The sequence below is a fragment of the Chelon labrosus genome (genome assembly GCF_963514085.1).
Source record: "Chelon labrosus genome assembly, chromosome: 18".
Classification (NCBI taxonomy): domain Eukaryota; kingdom Metazoa; phylum Chordata; class Actinopteri; order Mugiliformes; family Mugilidae; genus Chelon; species Chelon labrosus.
Genome location: NC_140351.1, coordinates 909254 through 924397, shown reverse-complemented (window position 1 = coordinate 924397; position 15144 = coordinate 909254). Strand labels below are relative to the sequence as shown.

At 45.3% G+C, this 15144-nt stretch overlaps 1 protein-coding gene across 12 annotated transcripts in view; it reads left to right on the top strand.

Moving 5' to 3' along the window:
• LOC311503223 (uncharacterized protein) overlaps window positions 1–15144 on the top strand; it is a 101590-nt gene that overhangs the window by 72000 nt on the left and 14446 nt on the right. For 9 of the 12 annotated variants that reach the window (XM_084565811.1, XM_084565817.1, XM_084565812.1 and 6 more), the window contains 2 exons: window positions 6347–6520; window positions 8531–8704. In XM_084565811.1, the coding sequence (XP_084421937.1) occupies window positions 6347–6520; window positions 8531–8704 (348 nt within the window). The remainder of the gene's footprint in view (window positions 1–6346; window positions 6521–8530; window positions 8705–15144) is intronic. The other 3 variants (XM_084565808.1, XM_084565807.1, XM_084565814.1) reach the window with 2 other exon arrangements.

Genomic DNA, 15144 nt, shown 5'->3' with positions numbered 1-15144 from the left:
GCTCACGAGCAGCCCAAAAGTTACAGCTCTGTTAACTGGCTGTTTGCTGGCGGCGTTCTCTCTGAGGGAGGCCCGTTTTGCAGACGCCTATGGTGCGTGACTCTGTACTTCGGAGTCGCCTCTAAACGGGACTGCAGCGTGGCACAGAGTTCAGAGAGCTCTGGGCTGCGAAAGGACGGAGCTCTTACAATCCATCCAGACACCCCGCCAACAACGCCGTCTTCCTCATCAGACATCAGGTCTACGGTGGCGGACTTCCAGAGTTCAACCTCGTCCTCTGCTAGCACACTCTGTCTCGCTTCCAACAGCTGTAAAAAACAATCAATGAAGACAATCAGTACTGTGCGATGCACTGCATATGAACACAATACATCTATCAATGCACCTGAAAAATAGTCACCAAAAAAAGTCTTACCCTCTTTCTTCTCGACCGACCCCGAGCTGAACTCTTCAGCCTCCGCCTGCGATGCAAATTCATGCTGGTTATATCTGAAGTTCCTGCGTAGGCCACTGTCTCGTAGTAGCTATGTCTTACAGGCGGCTGGAAAACAATTAAATGAGAGTGGTATGAATAAAAATCAAACGTAAGCCACAGTAACATTAAACAAGGAAGGGGAAACAGTAAATAAGTTAATAAGCATATTATTTAAGCTTAAATCTTACCCTTGCTCCGGTTCGTAGCGCATGCGATTGGTCTCTGAGTTGTGAAGACGGCGTAGCCTACTGCTTCCTGTAAATTACAAGACAGAAAAATACACTTTAATAAAGCAACTTTCATTGGTTTTGCTCACTTTTTTCTTTTGCAAGGCTACTAGGCTACGCTTAGCTTTGGTTTTAGGCTAGGATACTTTTAGCTTAGCTAGCAGTCATCGAACATATTCTTACCGCAGTCTTGGGATTGTGCACCCATCTTCTCTTCCTAGAGTTAGTCTCTCCCGCACAGTTTTTCGTCTCCAGAGCAGCCAACTTATCATCTATGGACAGCAACCTGGAGTTTACCGAATCGCTGAGTTGAGTTAACTGCTCATTCATCTCGGCAGCAACTCGATTAAGTTGACGTGATAATCCACAGATAGCAACGAGCAGTTTCTTCTCGTCAGGAAACTCATTTCGGCCGCTTGTATTCGCGATCTTATTCTTTCGGTCATTACCCAAAGTTCATGACCATAGGTGAGGATTGGAACGTAGATCGACCGGTAAATTGAGAGCTTCGCCTTTCGGCTTAGCTCTCTCTTCACCACGACGGACCGGTTAAGCATCCGCATCACTGCAGATGCCGCTCCGATCCGCCTGTCGATCTGCCGCTCCCTCCTACCCTCACTCGTGAACAAGACCCCGAGATACTTAAACTCCTCCACTTGAGGCAGGATCTCCTCCCCGACCCGGAGTGGGCAATCCACCCTTTTCCGACCGAGGACCATGACCTCAGACTTGGAGGTGCTGATCTTCATCCCAGCCGCTTCACACTCGGCTGCGAACCGCCCCAGCAAGAGCTGGAGGTCGTTGTTCGATGAAGCTAAGAGGACCACGTCATCCGCGAAAAGCAGAGACGAGATCCTCCGATCACCGAACACGATATCCTCCCCCACCCGGCTGCGCCTAGAAATTCTGTCCATAAAAATTATGAACAGAACCGGTGACAAAGGGCAGCCCTGGCGGAGTCCAACCCTCACTGGGAACAGGTCCAACTTACTACCGGCTACACGGACCAGACTCGCACTCCTTTGGTACAGGGACTGAATGGCCCTTAGTAAGGGACCATCCACCCCATACTCCCGGAGCACCCCCCACAGGATGCTTCTGGGGACACGGTCGTAAGCCTTCTCCAGATCCACAAAACACATGTGGACTGGTTGGGCAAACTCCCATCTCCCCTCCAGCACCCTAGAGAGGGTAAAGAGCTGGTCCATGGTTCCACGCCCGGGACGAAAACCGCATTGTTCCTCCTCGATCTGAGGTTCAACCATCGACCGGACCCTCTTTTCCAGCACCCTGGCATAGACCTTGCCGGGGAGGCTGAGGAGTGTGATCCCCCTATAGTTGGAACACACCCTCTGGTCCCCTTTTTTAAAGATGGGGACCACCACCCCGGTCTGCCACTCCAGAGGTACTGCCCCCGATGTCCACGCAATGTTGCAGAGGCGTGTCAACCAAGACAGCCCTACAACATCCAGACCCTTGAGATCCCGGAGCTCCGCCGCCGCGGAGTTGTTTCGCTACCTCGGCGACTTCTGCCCCAGAGATTGGACGATCCCACCCCAGGCCCTCTGGCTCTGTCTCCTCTATGGAATACGTGTTGGTGGGATTGAGGAGCTCCTCAAAGTATTCCTTCCACCGCCTGACGATATCCCCAGTTGATGTCAGCAGCTCACCACCCACACTGAGAACAGTGTGAGCGTGTTGCCGCCTACCACCCCTGAGGTGCCGGACGGTTTGCCAGAACCTCTTCGGAGCCGATCGATAGTCTTCTTCCATAGCCTCACCGAACTCCTCCCACGCCCGAGTTTTTGCCTCAGCGGCTGCCCTTGCTGCAGACCGCCTGGCCATCCGGTGCCGGTCAGCTGCTTCAGGAGACCCACAGACCAGCCATGCCCTGTAGGCCTCCTTCTTCAGCCTGACGGCTCCCCTCACCTCCGGTGTCCACCAACAGGTTCGGGGGTTACCGCCGCGACCAGCACCAGCGACCTTGCGGCCGCAGCTTACAACAGCCGCCTCCACAATGTCGGAGCGGAACATGGCCCATTCGGACTCAATGTCCCCCACCACCCCCGGGACGCGGTTGAAGCTCTGCCGGAGGTGAGAGTTGAAGACCATCTTGACAGGTTCTTCCACCAGGCGTTCCCAGCAGACCCTCACTACTCGTTTGGGCCTACCAGGTCTGCGTGGCGTCTTCCCCTGCCATCTGATCCAACTCACCACCAGGTGGTGATCAGTTGACAGCTCTGCTCCTCTCTTTACCCGAGTGTCCAGAACATACAGTCGCAGGTCAGATGATACGACTACAAAGTCAATCATCGACCTATGACCTAGGCCGTGCCAAGAGCACCGATGAACAACCTTATGTTCGAACATGGTGTTAGTTATGGACAGACTGCGACTCGCACTGAAGTCCAATAACTGAACACCGCTCGGGTTCAGATCAGGCAGGCCGTTCCTCCCAATCACGCCCCTCCAGGTCACGCTGTCGTTGCCCACATGAGCGTTGAAGTCTCCCAGCAGGACAATGGAGTCCCCAGTTGGGGCGCCATCCAGCGTCCGTCCTAGGGCCTCCAAAAAGGGCGGGTACTCTGAACTGCTGTTCGGCGCATATGCGCAGACAACAGTCAGGACCCGTCCCCCGACCCGAAGGCGGAGGGAAGCAACCCTTTCGTCCACCCGGGAGAACCCCAACGTACAGGCGGATAGTCCAGGGGCAAGCAAAAAGCCCACCCCGGCCTTCTGCCTCTCACCTGGAACAACTCCAGCAAAGAAGAGAGTCCAACCCCTCTCAAGGACTTGGGTTGCAGACACGACGCTATGTGTCGAGGTGAGGCCGACTATATCTAGCCGATAGCGCTCAACCTCTTCCACAAGCTCCGGCTCCTTCCCCGCCAGAGAGGTGACATTCCATGTCCCAAAAGCCAGCTTCCATAACCGAGGATCGGACCGCCAAGGCCCCCGCCTTGGTCTGCTGCCCGATCCACACAGCACCGGACCCTTCATAATCCTCCTGCGGGTGGTGGGCTTACAGGGAGGCGAGCCCATGTCTCCCCTTCGGGACCCCATCTTCGGACCCCATGGGCGAAGGCCCAGCCACCAGGCGCTTGCCCACGAGCCCCAGCCCCAGGCCTGGCTCCAGGGTGGGGCCCCGGTAACCCTCTGGGCCGGGTACACAGTCTCTTCTTCTTATTTCTCATGAAGGGTCTTCTTAAACCGTTCTTTGTCTGGCCCTTCGCCTAAGACCAGTCTGCCTTGGGAGACCCTACCAGGGGCAAATTGCCCCGGACAGCATAGCTCCTAGGGTCATTAGGACACTCAAACTCCTCCACCACGATAAGGTGACGGTTCCAGGAGGAGCATTCTGTCTCTTAACTGCTGTAGATTGACATTGGTCCTTTGTCCAGATATGAACCTTATACCTGTGTAAAGAATCCTCATTGAGATATGAAACGTAACCAGTTAGTGTGAAAGCAGCCAACTGATGGAGAATTGAAGCTGTTTCATTGGGTTCATGATTGTAAATGTAGAGGCAGGGATGTGTTTGTCACTTGTCACCAGGGCTCCACAGTGCGAGCACCTCGTCGCAAATGCTGCTAAAAAATAGTTCAGTGTGAATTGTGAAATGCAATTAGTAGCGCGTGTGCGACTACCGAATTTTACCGTTCAATAAATGTTTTATGATGTGTTGCTGACATTTGGAGGTTGAGGCCGGTTGTGCTCTTGAATGCAGCCTCAGCTGAAAAAATAATAATAGGTGATTTACAGGTAGAGAGCGTGGTTGGTGACGTGCTGCGGAAGGCGGTTAAAGGCAGAGGGGCTCATTACGTCGATCGCGATCTACCGGTAGATCTCGAAGGTAGTGCGGGTAGATCACGTGCCATTGAAATTTTAGTCTAAAACATTCATCCGTTGCAACTCCAAAACAAACAGCAAGACAAACGTTCATCTTTATTTATTTTACTTTATATTTGCAACATGACCTCAGTTCAGCGGCATAAATCCACAGCCACGCACAACTTCAACAACAATCAACAATCAAGACTACCGTCTTTCTGAAAGAGACAGCGCTGTTGTTCTAAAGGTGCAGTGCACCAATTGTTCTTATAAAAATAAAAGCAAAGATGAATAGAGCTTTTAACACTGTAGCAACAATTAATATGACAATTAATGTGAAAGTACAGGTTTAATGCTGACTGGCAGAAAACATTCCCGTGGCTCCTTTACCAAAACCAATTAATGTAAGTACTGCAAAGCTCAGAAGCAGCTGGAAAGTCCGTTTATGTCACAGGCAACGTGAACTTCAAACAAGATAATTTAGTGAAACACAGTAAATCACATTATGAACCCTGCCTGTTGTATGAATGTTCTATGTTATAACACAGGCCAGATAAGCTTCAGTCTGTGCAGTACTTCTAAAACTTAAAAAGCTATGAATTTAATTTGTTTTGCTTATAAATGCCTCCTCGTTGACCTCATATCACTTTATTAAAGAAAAACACATTATTTGGTAACTTTTCATCGTGCCCCTAAAATGATTTGTGTGCTACTAGATTTTTCAACTTAGGAGAACACGTGCTACTTGGGACAATGCTAAGCTCAAGCCCTGCTGGTCACCAGGGGCAGTGGGTGTGACTGGGGTTGAATGATTGCCTAATGAATATCACCTGCACCTACCTGTCAATCTGTTCTGTCTGATACAGAGAGGGGGGGAGGTAGGGGAGGGGTTTTACTGTTGACCTCTTAAGCTATTGTTCATCATAGTTTAGTCCTGCAAGTCCATCTGCATAGTAATATAACAAGAAGTATGTGTTATCAAAAGGATCAAAATAAAGGCCCTTAAATATCAGTAATGGTTTCATGTTTCCTCCTTGGACTCAGCGTGTCAGACAGAGCTCCACTTTCTCCTCTCAGTGACTAACTTAGTCCTGATAGTCACACTACAGTAAATCTGAGCCACCAACCTCAGCGTACGTTACTGGTGCACACCAAGCTGAGCCACCTGCTCTGCTCTTTAACATCCTCACATGGATCCTCTTGTTTTATCTCTTCCTGAGCCTATGCTCTTTGTTATTGATGTTGTGGCTCGTGTGGAACTTTATTACAGTTTCATTCAAATGACTGGCGTTGTCATTTTATCTCCATAACCGCTGTGCTATGATGACGGGTTGTGTTAGCTCCACGCTCATTTAAAGTTGCTGCAATTTTAGTTGAAGGCGTCTGAAAATCTTCTAACATTTCCTCCAACTGATCTGCTTTCTGCCTCTGATCCTGAGCCTGTCATCATCCTCTTTGCTCTTTAAAGTGGAAGCTTGTGCTAAATTTGTTCCATTCTATTGAAAATGTTAGTGTTTGACTTTAATTCAAATGTGAGAGCTCATTGTTGTGATGCTGATTATTTTGTTCTATGTGTGTTCTGGTCATTTGAGCAGATTAAACATGCTGCCTTTAATATGGCTATAAAAAAGATGGTTGTGTTTTTAAAGGTGTGGGGGATTGGGGGGGTGTCAACCTGGTTGTGACATAGAAGGGGGGCACAGCCAAAAAAGTTTGGGAAACGCTGCAGTAATGTTGAGCTGCACATTTAAAACCTGAACACATCTGATTGAATTATTCATCATTTAATCTACATCTTTTATTCTTTATTCAGATTGAGGAGCTGCAGTTTGTCAAAGATCAGCTGTGATTCACTGGGACCAGCTCTGAAGTCCAACCCCTCCCATCTGAAACATCTGGTCCTGGGTGCCAACAACCTGAAGGATTCAGGAGTGAAGCAGCTGTGTGGTTTTCTGGAGAGTCCAGACTGTAGACTGGAGAAACTAGAGTAAGTTCACTGTCTGTTACTGTTGTAGATCTGATATGTTTAATCACCAACTGAATCTAATTCATGTTCATCCAGAACTTTCCTCCATAAATCTGTAAATGTCCTTTAGTTCAAGACGAGTGTTTGTATCAGAAACTGTAGAAAATGTCCACTGTTAGTTGTTAAAGTCAATGAAGCTTAAAGGCTGTTAGGACACAGTAATGCAGGGGAGCTGCCTCTAGGGGGGGCACCAGATGAAACATGTAATGGTGTAGTAGAAGTTATCTTCTTCTACACACTGTATATTAGTGGTGTGTGATACCACTAGATTTGGTATCGATCTGATACCAAGTAAATACAGGGCCAGTATCGCTGATACCGATACTCTTTAATAATTAAGGTGGATGCATCATCAATCTGAATCAATCTAAATATGAATGAATTTTCATGACCTTTAAGTGTTTTTGTGATTTGCCTTTTGGATTATTAATCAGTTAAAATCTAGTACAAAGTTAATGAAAAATGAAAAGTAAGTAAAAAATACTTTATTATCACAATAAAAGTTTTTCTTCAGAAACAAAATTATCACTTGAGAACAAATGAAAAGAAATTCTTTTTCAGACAGAGTGTTCAGAAACTACAATACAATTATAAAGTAAATCTCTCCCTTCATTGAACTTCTTTCTGGATTTTTCTCTTAAATAAACAAAGTGTACAAAATGATCAGTCCACAACAAATATTATAAACATGTCAAACAAATGATTTTGTTCTAGTAGCATGTATGTTTAGGAAGTACAATACAAAACTAAGACAACATTTGTCTCCTTTAGTTCTTCTCTTCTTTTCGGGGGTCTGTCGGGGCCAGGGGGCGGGGGATTTTTCTCCTCCTCTCTCCGTTTCTGTAGCTCTGCGTTTTCTTGTCCATGATTTTTCATCTGCTTTTACAAGTTTGTTGTGTTACCACTGTATCTTCCAGCCTTTTTCCAAATAGTCCAACTTGCTGTCGCTCCTCTTCCTCTCTGCCATTCTCCTGCTCCGTCTCTGTGCTGTGTGTAATGCTCTGCTGCTGGCCGGGCCTGGCAGGTAGTGGTGGGCGGAGCTTGGTTACCTGGCGCCGCTGAGTCACGTGACGGTACAACAAACACAGGAGAGGAGGAGGAGGAGCAGAGTGAGCCTGCTCTGCTCTGGGACAGCAGCAGCATTTAGACAAACACAGTCAGGTTACAGCCTCTTTAATGAAACAAGAGAGAAAGTGAAACTGAAGGATCCATCTCATTACATTGGTATCCATCAATATTGATAGCAACGTTGGTATCAATATTGATGGATACCTGGATGGATCCACCCACCACTACTGTGTATGCACACCAAGCTGAGCCACCTGCTCTGCTCTTTAACATCCTCACATGGATCCTCTTGTTTTATCTCTTCCTGAGCCTATGCTCTTTGTTATTGATGTTGTGGCTCGTGTGGAACTTTATTACAGTTTCATTCAAATGACTGGCGTTGTCATTTTATTTCCATAACCGCTGTGCTATGATGACGGGTTGTGTTAGCTCCACGCTCATTTAAAGTTGCTGCAATTTTAGTTGAAGGCGTCTGAAAATCTTCTAACATTTCCTCCAACTGATCTGCTTTCTGCCTCTGATCCTGAGCCTGTCATCATCCTCTTTGCTCTTTAAAGTGGAAGCTTGTGCTAAATTTGTTCCATTCTATTGAAAATGTTAGTGTTTGACTTTAATTCAAATGTGAGAGCTCATTGTTGTGATGCTGATTATTTTGTTCTATGTGTGTTCTGGTCATTTGAGCAGATTAAACATGCTGCCTTTAATATGGCTATAAAAAAGATGGTTGTGTTTTTAAAGGTGTGGGGGATTGGGGGGGTGTCAACCTGGTTGGGACATAGAAGGGGGGGCACAGCCAAAAAAGTTTGGGAAACGCTGCAGTAATGTTGAGCTGCACATTTAAAACCTGAACACATCTGATTGAATTATTCATCATTTAATCTACATCTTTTATTCTTTATTCAGATTGAGGGGCTGCAGTTTGTCAGAGATCAGCTGTGATTCTCTGGGACCAGCTCTGAAGTCCAACCCCTCCCATCTGAAACATCTGGACCTGAGTAACAACAACCTGAAGGATTCAGGAGTGAAGCAGCTGTGTGGTTTTCTGGAGAGTCCAGACTGTAGACTGGAGGAACTAGAGTAAGTTCACTGTCTGTTACTGTTGTAGATCTGATATGTTTAATCACCAACTGAATCTAATTCATGTTCATCCAGAACTTTCCTCCATAAATCTGTAAATGTCCTTTAGTTCAAGACGAGTGTTTGTATCAGAAACTGTAGAAAATGTCCACTGTTAGTTGTTAAAGTCAATGAAGCTTAAAGGCTGTTAGGACACAGTAATGCAGGGGAGCTGCCTCTGGGGGGGGCACCAGATGAAACATGTCATGGTGTAGAACAGACCTGGACATTACACGACCCATGGACCGTATACGGTCCTTTGGCTGACTTTGACCGGCCCGTGTAAAGCTTGTTTGTTCTCAATTGTTCTCGACAGATGATGAAGACAGAACATTTTTTTCGTGGTGTCCTAAGTTAGCATGCTAATGCTAATACCGTGTCAAATATGCTGCTGTTATTTGGCTAACGTCACTTTCAGTGTGTCTGTATGTTAGCACAGCTGGGGTAGACTCCAGCAGACCCCCGCGACCAGGGTTCGAATTACAAAGTGGCTTTCGGGGGAGCCCTATTTTCCGATCCTCCCTGACTGACTTTAACGCTTTTGGTGCGTGTTCGGCCATTTAAAACAATAGGTTTACTTCAAAACGCAAGCGTCAGACGCTGTCAGTGTTAGGGCAAACAGCTCTGTCCACGGTTCTGAATCAACCGCGCTTAGGCTTACATCATGCAAATCATGATAAAAACAGAATACCGTAAATTCCGGACTATAAGCCGCTACTTTTGTCACTTGCTTTGGACCCTGCGGCTTATACAACGGCGGATGGATTTTTACAGCTAACGGTCACCAGGGGCGCACTATCATGTCATAGACGATGACACGAGGATTAAGAACTGACTTTTCTGGTTATTTTGATACAGTAAACGGCCGTGTTACTGCACCTTTACTGGTGTTGGCTGTTTTAGAAAAAGATGCTGGTTATTTTGTTGAGCAGCGGGTTACTGCACTTTTGCTGCCGTGTTACAGGCAAGCACTTTTACAAACAAATTAATTTTAGCCATTTAACGTTATTGCCTCGTCAAGCGTTGTAAGCTTTGTTTTTTGTTATACTGCACTACGGTACTATGACTGCAGGAAGTGCGCTAGGAGCGCACCGTTGTATTATTTGTGCACTGCACGAATGCTGTTTGTAATGTCAAAGATGTGAAAGTTTGATCGATCGATTGATTGAAAGTTTTATTGTGTTTCTCAAATGTAAATAAATGGGACGCTTTGCGTTTCCAAACAGTCATTTCTGTACCGACAATCCCCTCCGTGGTAGAAGAAACTCTTACGGTAATTAAACATTAAAACACCAGCGGCTTATAGTCGGGTGCGGTTTATAGTCGGGTGCAGCTTATATATGGCACAATCTGTAGTTTCCCCAAAATTTAGCTGGTGCGGCTTATATTCAGGTGCGCCTTATAGTCCGGAAAATACGGTAACTCACATAACAATCATAAAAAAATACATCAATATTAAATAGGATTAGGGCCAATCCTCACAAACGCACAGATCAAGTAAATAATTCCATGATTCTTACCTTAAATCAGAAGTGACCACAGAGGCCTGGGGTCTTCTGTCTTTGCTTTCCGTCCTGTAACCCAGGATGTTGAGGGTCGGTGACCGGCTTTAATCCAAGATGATACAAAAGGCAGAGGGTCAAATTGCTCCAAAGGGGGTCCATTCAGATCCACGAAGAGAAGCGAGGAGAGGCTTTGTTCACGTAACTTGTTGCGATACTTGCTGTCAGTAGAATTCACGGCAGAAAATCCCCTCTCACACTCAGCTGAGGTGGGCAAGTAGGTCAGACTTGCTGTTTGAAGTTTAAAAAGCGTTTTCCCTGGTGCTCTGTTTTGCAATTTAAAGTCCCGGAACTCCTCGACAGCCGATCGGGCCGGTTCTCCCAGTGTTTTTGCCAATGCTCGAACTTCAGTTTCCCCATATAGGATACGGGCGCTATGTTGCTGTGGCCAAAAGCGTTTATCCAGCGGTTTCAGCATCTGGACAAGGTCCGGTTCGGGCAGTCGCTTCTTTAGGCTGTTGATTACAGACTGATTGAACTGAAGACGGTTTATCTTCGGCCTGCTCTCTGAAAGCTCAACATCTTTGAACAGGCCAGTCGATATGCGCTGTTCGGCTTTTTGTGTGGATTTTCCTCCACTTGCTTTCATGGCTGTCAAAACGTCAATGGTCTGCTGAATGTGGCAACTTGCATCAACTAAAGATGTTTGTTTGCGTTGCAGTTTTAGTGACAGACTTTGTAGTTCTCGTAGGACATCCTTCATACAAGCCAAATCAGCCAAAAAATCCGTGCTTGTGAGGAGTTTGTGCAGGCCCTTGAATTTCTGCCTCTCTGTGTCACAGCGAGATGTGTCTTCCATGGCTGTTCTGAATTGGCGTGCCAGTGCGGGATAATCGTTCCATACTGCCTTCACAGTGCGAAAACTACTAGCCACCCAACGAATTGTAAAGATTTGACCTATTTTTAGGATTTGCATGTTCAAACCTGTAGCTGCCTCCTGGAGCAAACGGGCGTTTTTTGATGACTGGTTATAGAGGGCATACAGTTTTGAGATAAAAAACTCAAATTGGTTACACCCAGCTACTTCCTTAAGTGAGTCTTTGACAGCTAACTCAAGTCGGCGAGCTAGACAGTGTATAGACTGAACTTTGGGGAAATCTTGTTTGAGTTTAGTGACGAGTCCGCCGACTCTGCCCGTCAGTACCGCTGCTCCATCCGTTGCAATGCAGATGAGATTTTTTCCCAGAAACTCATCATCCAGTCCCGCTTGTCTCAAGCTTTTCCTCAAACTTCTGTATATAAATTCGGCATCCGTGCCTTCTGAAAGCTCAACGATATCTAAAAAAACATTGTCCACTTCCCCCGTTCCTGTCATGTCACACCGCACGTAAATGATCATATAAGCCAGGCCATGAACTGTGCTCTCATCTATGGTGATACTGATTCGTGACCCCAGTTCTTTTACTTTTGAAACAAATTTAGCTCTCATTTCACTGGCGATATGTCCGATTATTTCAGCACAAGCATGGTCCGATTTGTGCACATTTCCCACGTTTGCACCATTAAGTTTTTGAAGGGACATTACAGCAGGGAGCTTTTTGTAGGCCATTTTTTCCTTGGCCACCATATAAGCAGATCTGAAAGACGTAGCTGTTTCTTGCATTAAATTAGCATTTACCTCAAGCACCTTGTTTGGGAGCACATCCTTTTCCTTCATCTCCGAAATCTCAACCGCTCTTTTGTGTGCCAAACTGTCTCGATGCTTGTAAATCTTTTTCCGCAGGTTATTCTGTGACTCGCTGCTGACCTCTCCATTCATCCATTCCTCTGACAGATGTACTCCCGTTGGTCTTTCGGCGAGCAACAGGCTTTTTGCCTCCATGCATACTGTACATCCTAACTTCTGATTTTTGGAGTAGAGCCATGTATTCCTGATTCTCCACTCACTCCATTGCTTTGTTGTCCAGTTGAAAGGTGTTGCATGATCTCCGAGTTCGCTGCGGGTCGCAGCGGTGGTATCTGGCGCCCAAGTCTCGCTATCCTCGGTGCTGTCGCTAGCAGCAACTTTCAGCGGCGGCGGTAACACCGGCAAGCTAGCTGTAGCTGGTGCGCTGTCATCACTCCTCTTCGTTTGTTTTGTAAATCCAAATTGATCGAGGTTTGGTTGCTTCCTTTTTGACATTCTTATTAGTAGTATCCACAGAGTTTTCCAAAAAAAACAAATTAAGTACCTATGTTTTGAACTTGAAGTTTGGCTAACGTTCAAATACCAACTCAGCGAGAAGTTCAAGTGGTGACGTAAACGTAGTGATTTGAGTGCAGCGCCGCCACGCATGGATGGTCACAACAGGAAACACAGCATTGCATTTATTAGTGGAGACAGATGTTCGGAAATAGTAATATAATGAGCGAATAAACACACAACATTGACACATTTTACTATTATTATTTATTTCAGGAACCTTAATGTACATAAAATCAAAATCTATATGCGACACAAAAATGGACATTGTTTTAGAGCTCCCCCTAAATGTCTCAAAGTAGGCTTTCAGGGGAGCCCAGGTCCTTTTCAGGGGAGCCGAGCTCCCCTTAGCTCCCCCGTAATTCGAACCCTGCCCGCGACCCTTAACAGGAATAAGCGGGTACAGAAGATGAATGAATGAATGTTAGCATGTATGTTAACACACTGGTGTTTAGCTGCAGTGGTGTTGTCATTTATAGTAGTTTTCTCTGATAAGATTCTGACAAGTTTGTCAATAAAGTTGGGAGGAGGAGCTAATTGACGTACCTGTCTGACGCACATAAAACACCTGTGGGTCAGTTCTGATAGATATAAATATTATCTTGAGGCCTGATACAGTTATGAGCCTTGAGTTTGACATGTGTGGTTTATGAATGATCATTTATTTAATATACAGTAGTATTAGACAATATAAATATTATATATGACCATTTAAAAAACAAATCATATTAATAGATTAACAGTTAATAAATGAATAAACTTGTTTATATATAAAAGTTCATTGGTACAGATTTCATTTCAGATTGAATTAACTGCACTTTATCAGAGAATGTGTTCATTGTTAATGAAGCATTTCAAGCTTTAAGTCTGATTAACTGCTTTCTTGATCATCCCTTTACTAAAAACACCAGCACTAAATAAATCATACCACTGCTGTGGGCGCAGAGTTGAGTTCAGCCTATTGGCACGGCCCTCCAAGATATTTACTGTTTCTCATGTGGCCCCTTGGGAAAAATAATTACCCACCCCTGGGGTAGAAGATGTGAGCACCAGGGACGTGTGGTCAGGGGAGTCAGGTGAGGTAGTGCCTCACCTCGCATCATGAAAAGTAATGACAATAAAATAAATTATACTATTGATAAAATAACTTGCCTCTCGCCCGATGACAGCTGAGATAGGCTCCAGCAGACCCCGCGACCCTTAACAGGAATAATCGGGTACAGAAGATGAATGAATGAATGAATAAAATAACTTCTACTATTTATCCATTGGTCTGTGATATAAATACATTTTCTGTATGATTCCAGTCATTTCAATCATTTTTATTGTCAGAATCTCTGAATGTCAGTATTTCTTATGTGAATACAGGGAGCGACCATATATGGTCATATAGGGAGAGACACCAGTTGAGGCAGCAGGAAGCCGAGCCTCGGATTGCGCAATCTGCCTGTGGCTAACTGTCTGTATGCCATCAATATATTGGTTGTGTCCATTTTTATCATGTGTCCTAATCTTCCATAGTCTAGTTAATGTATTTCATGTATGAGTGGAACATATTTAGTCTTGTTGATCTGACATTAAACCGCACTGAAAAACAAGGAGATGAGGCAGCCAGTACTTCTGCCTCATGGAAGAGGGCGCTAGTGAGCCACTGCTTCATGCTGTTGCTCTTCTTCTACTCTGAGTCAACTCTACTGTCCAGGTCCATTTATTGGGATCTATTATTTGTGTGAAAGATAAAAATAGAAGATTGTAAATCTAAACCTTCAGTCAAAACAGGAAGTGGTAAATGATGGAAGATATTCTGTTAAACAGTCTGAATTAAAAATGGATCAGATCATCAGAAGATTTAACAGCTCAATATTATAATTTGATTAAGGTGATGATTTAGTTTCAATTCTAATCCATATTTCCATTTGTCTTTATTTTTTCTCACTGGCTACTCTCATGTTGAATGAATGAACTGTGGAGTTGTGACGGCCAACGCTCTCTCTGTCTCATTCTGTCTCTTAACTGCTATAGATTGACATTGGTCCTTTGTCCACATATGAACCTTATACCTGTGTAAAGAATCCTCATTGAGATATGAAACGTAACCAGTTAGTGTGAAAGCAGCCAACTGATGGAGAATTGAAGCTGTTTCATTGGGTTCATGATTGTAAATGTAGAGGCAGGGATGTGTTTGTCACTTGTCACCAGGGCTCCACAGTGCGAGCACCTCGTCGCAAATGCTGCTAAAAAATAATTCAGTGCCAATTGTGAAATGCAATTAGTAGCACGTGTGCGACTACCGAAGTTTACCGTTCAATAAATGTTTTATGATGAGTTGCTGACATTTGGAGGTTGAGGCCGGTTGTGCTCTTGAATGCAGCCTCAGCTGAAAAAATTATAATAGGTGATTTACAGGTAGTGAGCGTGGTTGGTGACGTGCTGCGGAAGGCGGTTAAAGGCAGAGGGGCTCATTATGTCGATCGCGATCTACCGGTAGATCTCGAAGGTAGTGCGGGTAGATCACGTGCCATTGAAATTTTAGTCTAAAACATTCATCCGTTGCAACTCCAAAACAAACAGCAAGACAAACGTTCATCTTTATTTATTTTACTTTATATTTACAACATACCCTCAGTTCAGCGGCATAAATCCACAGCCACGCACAA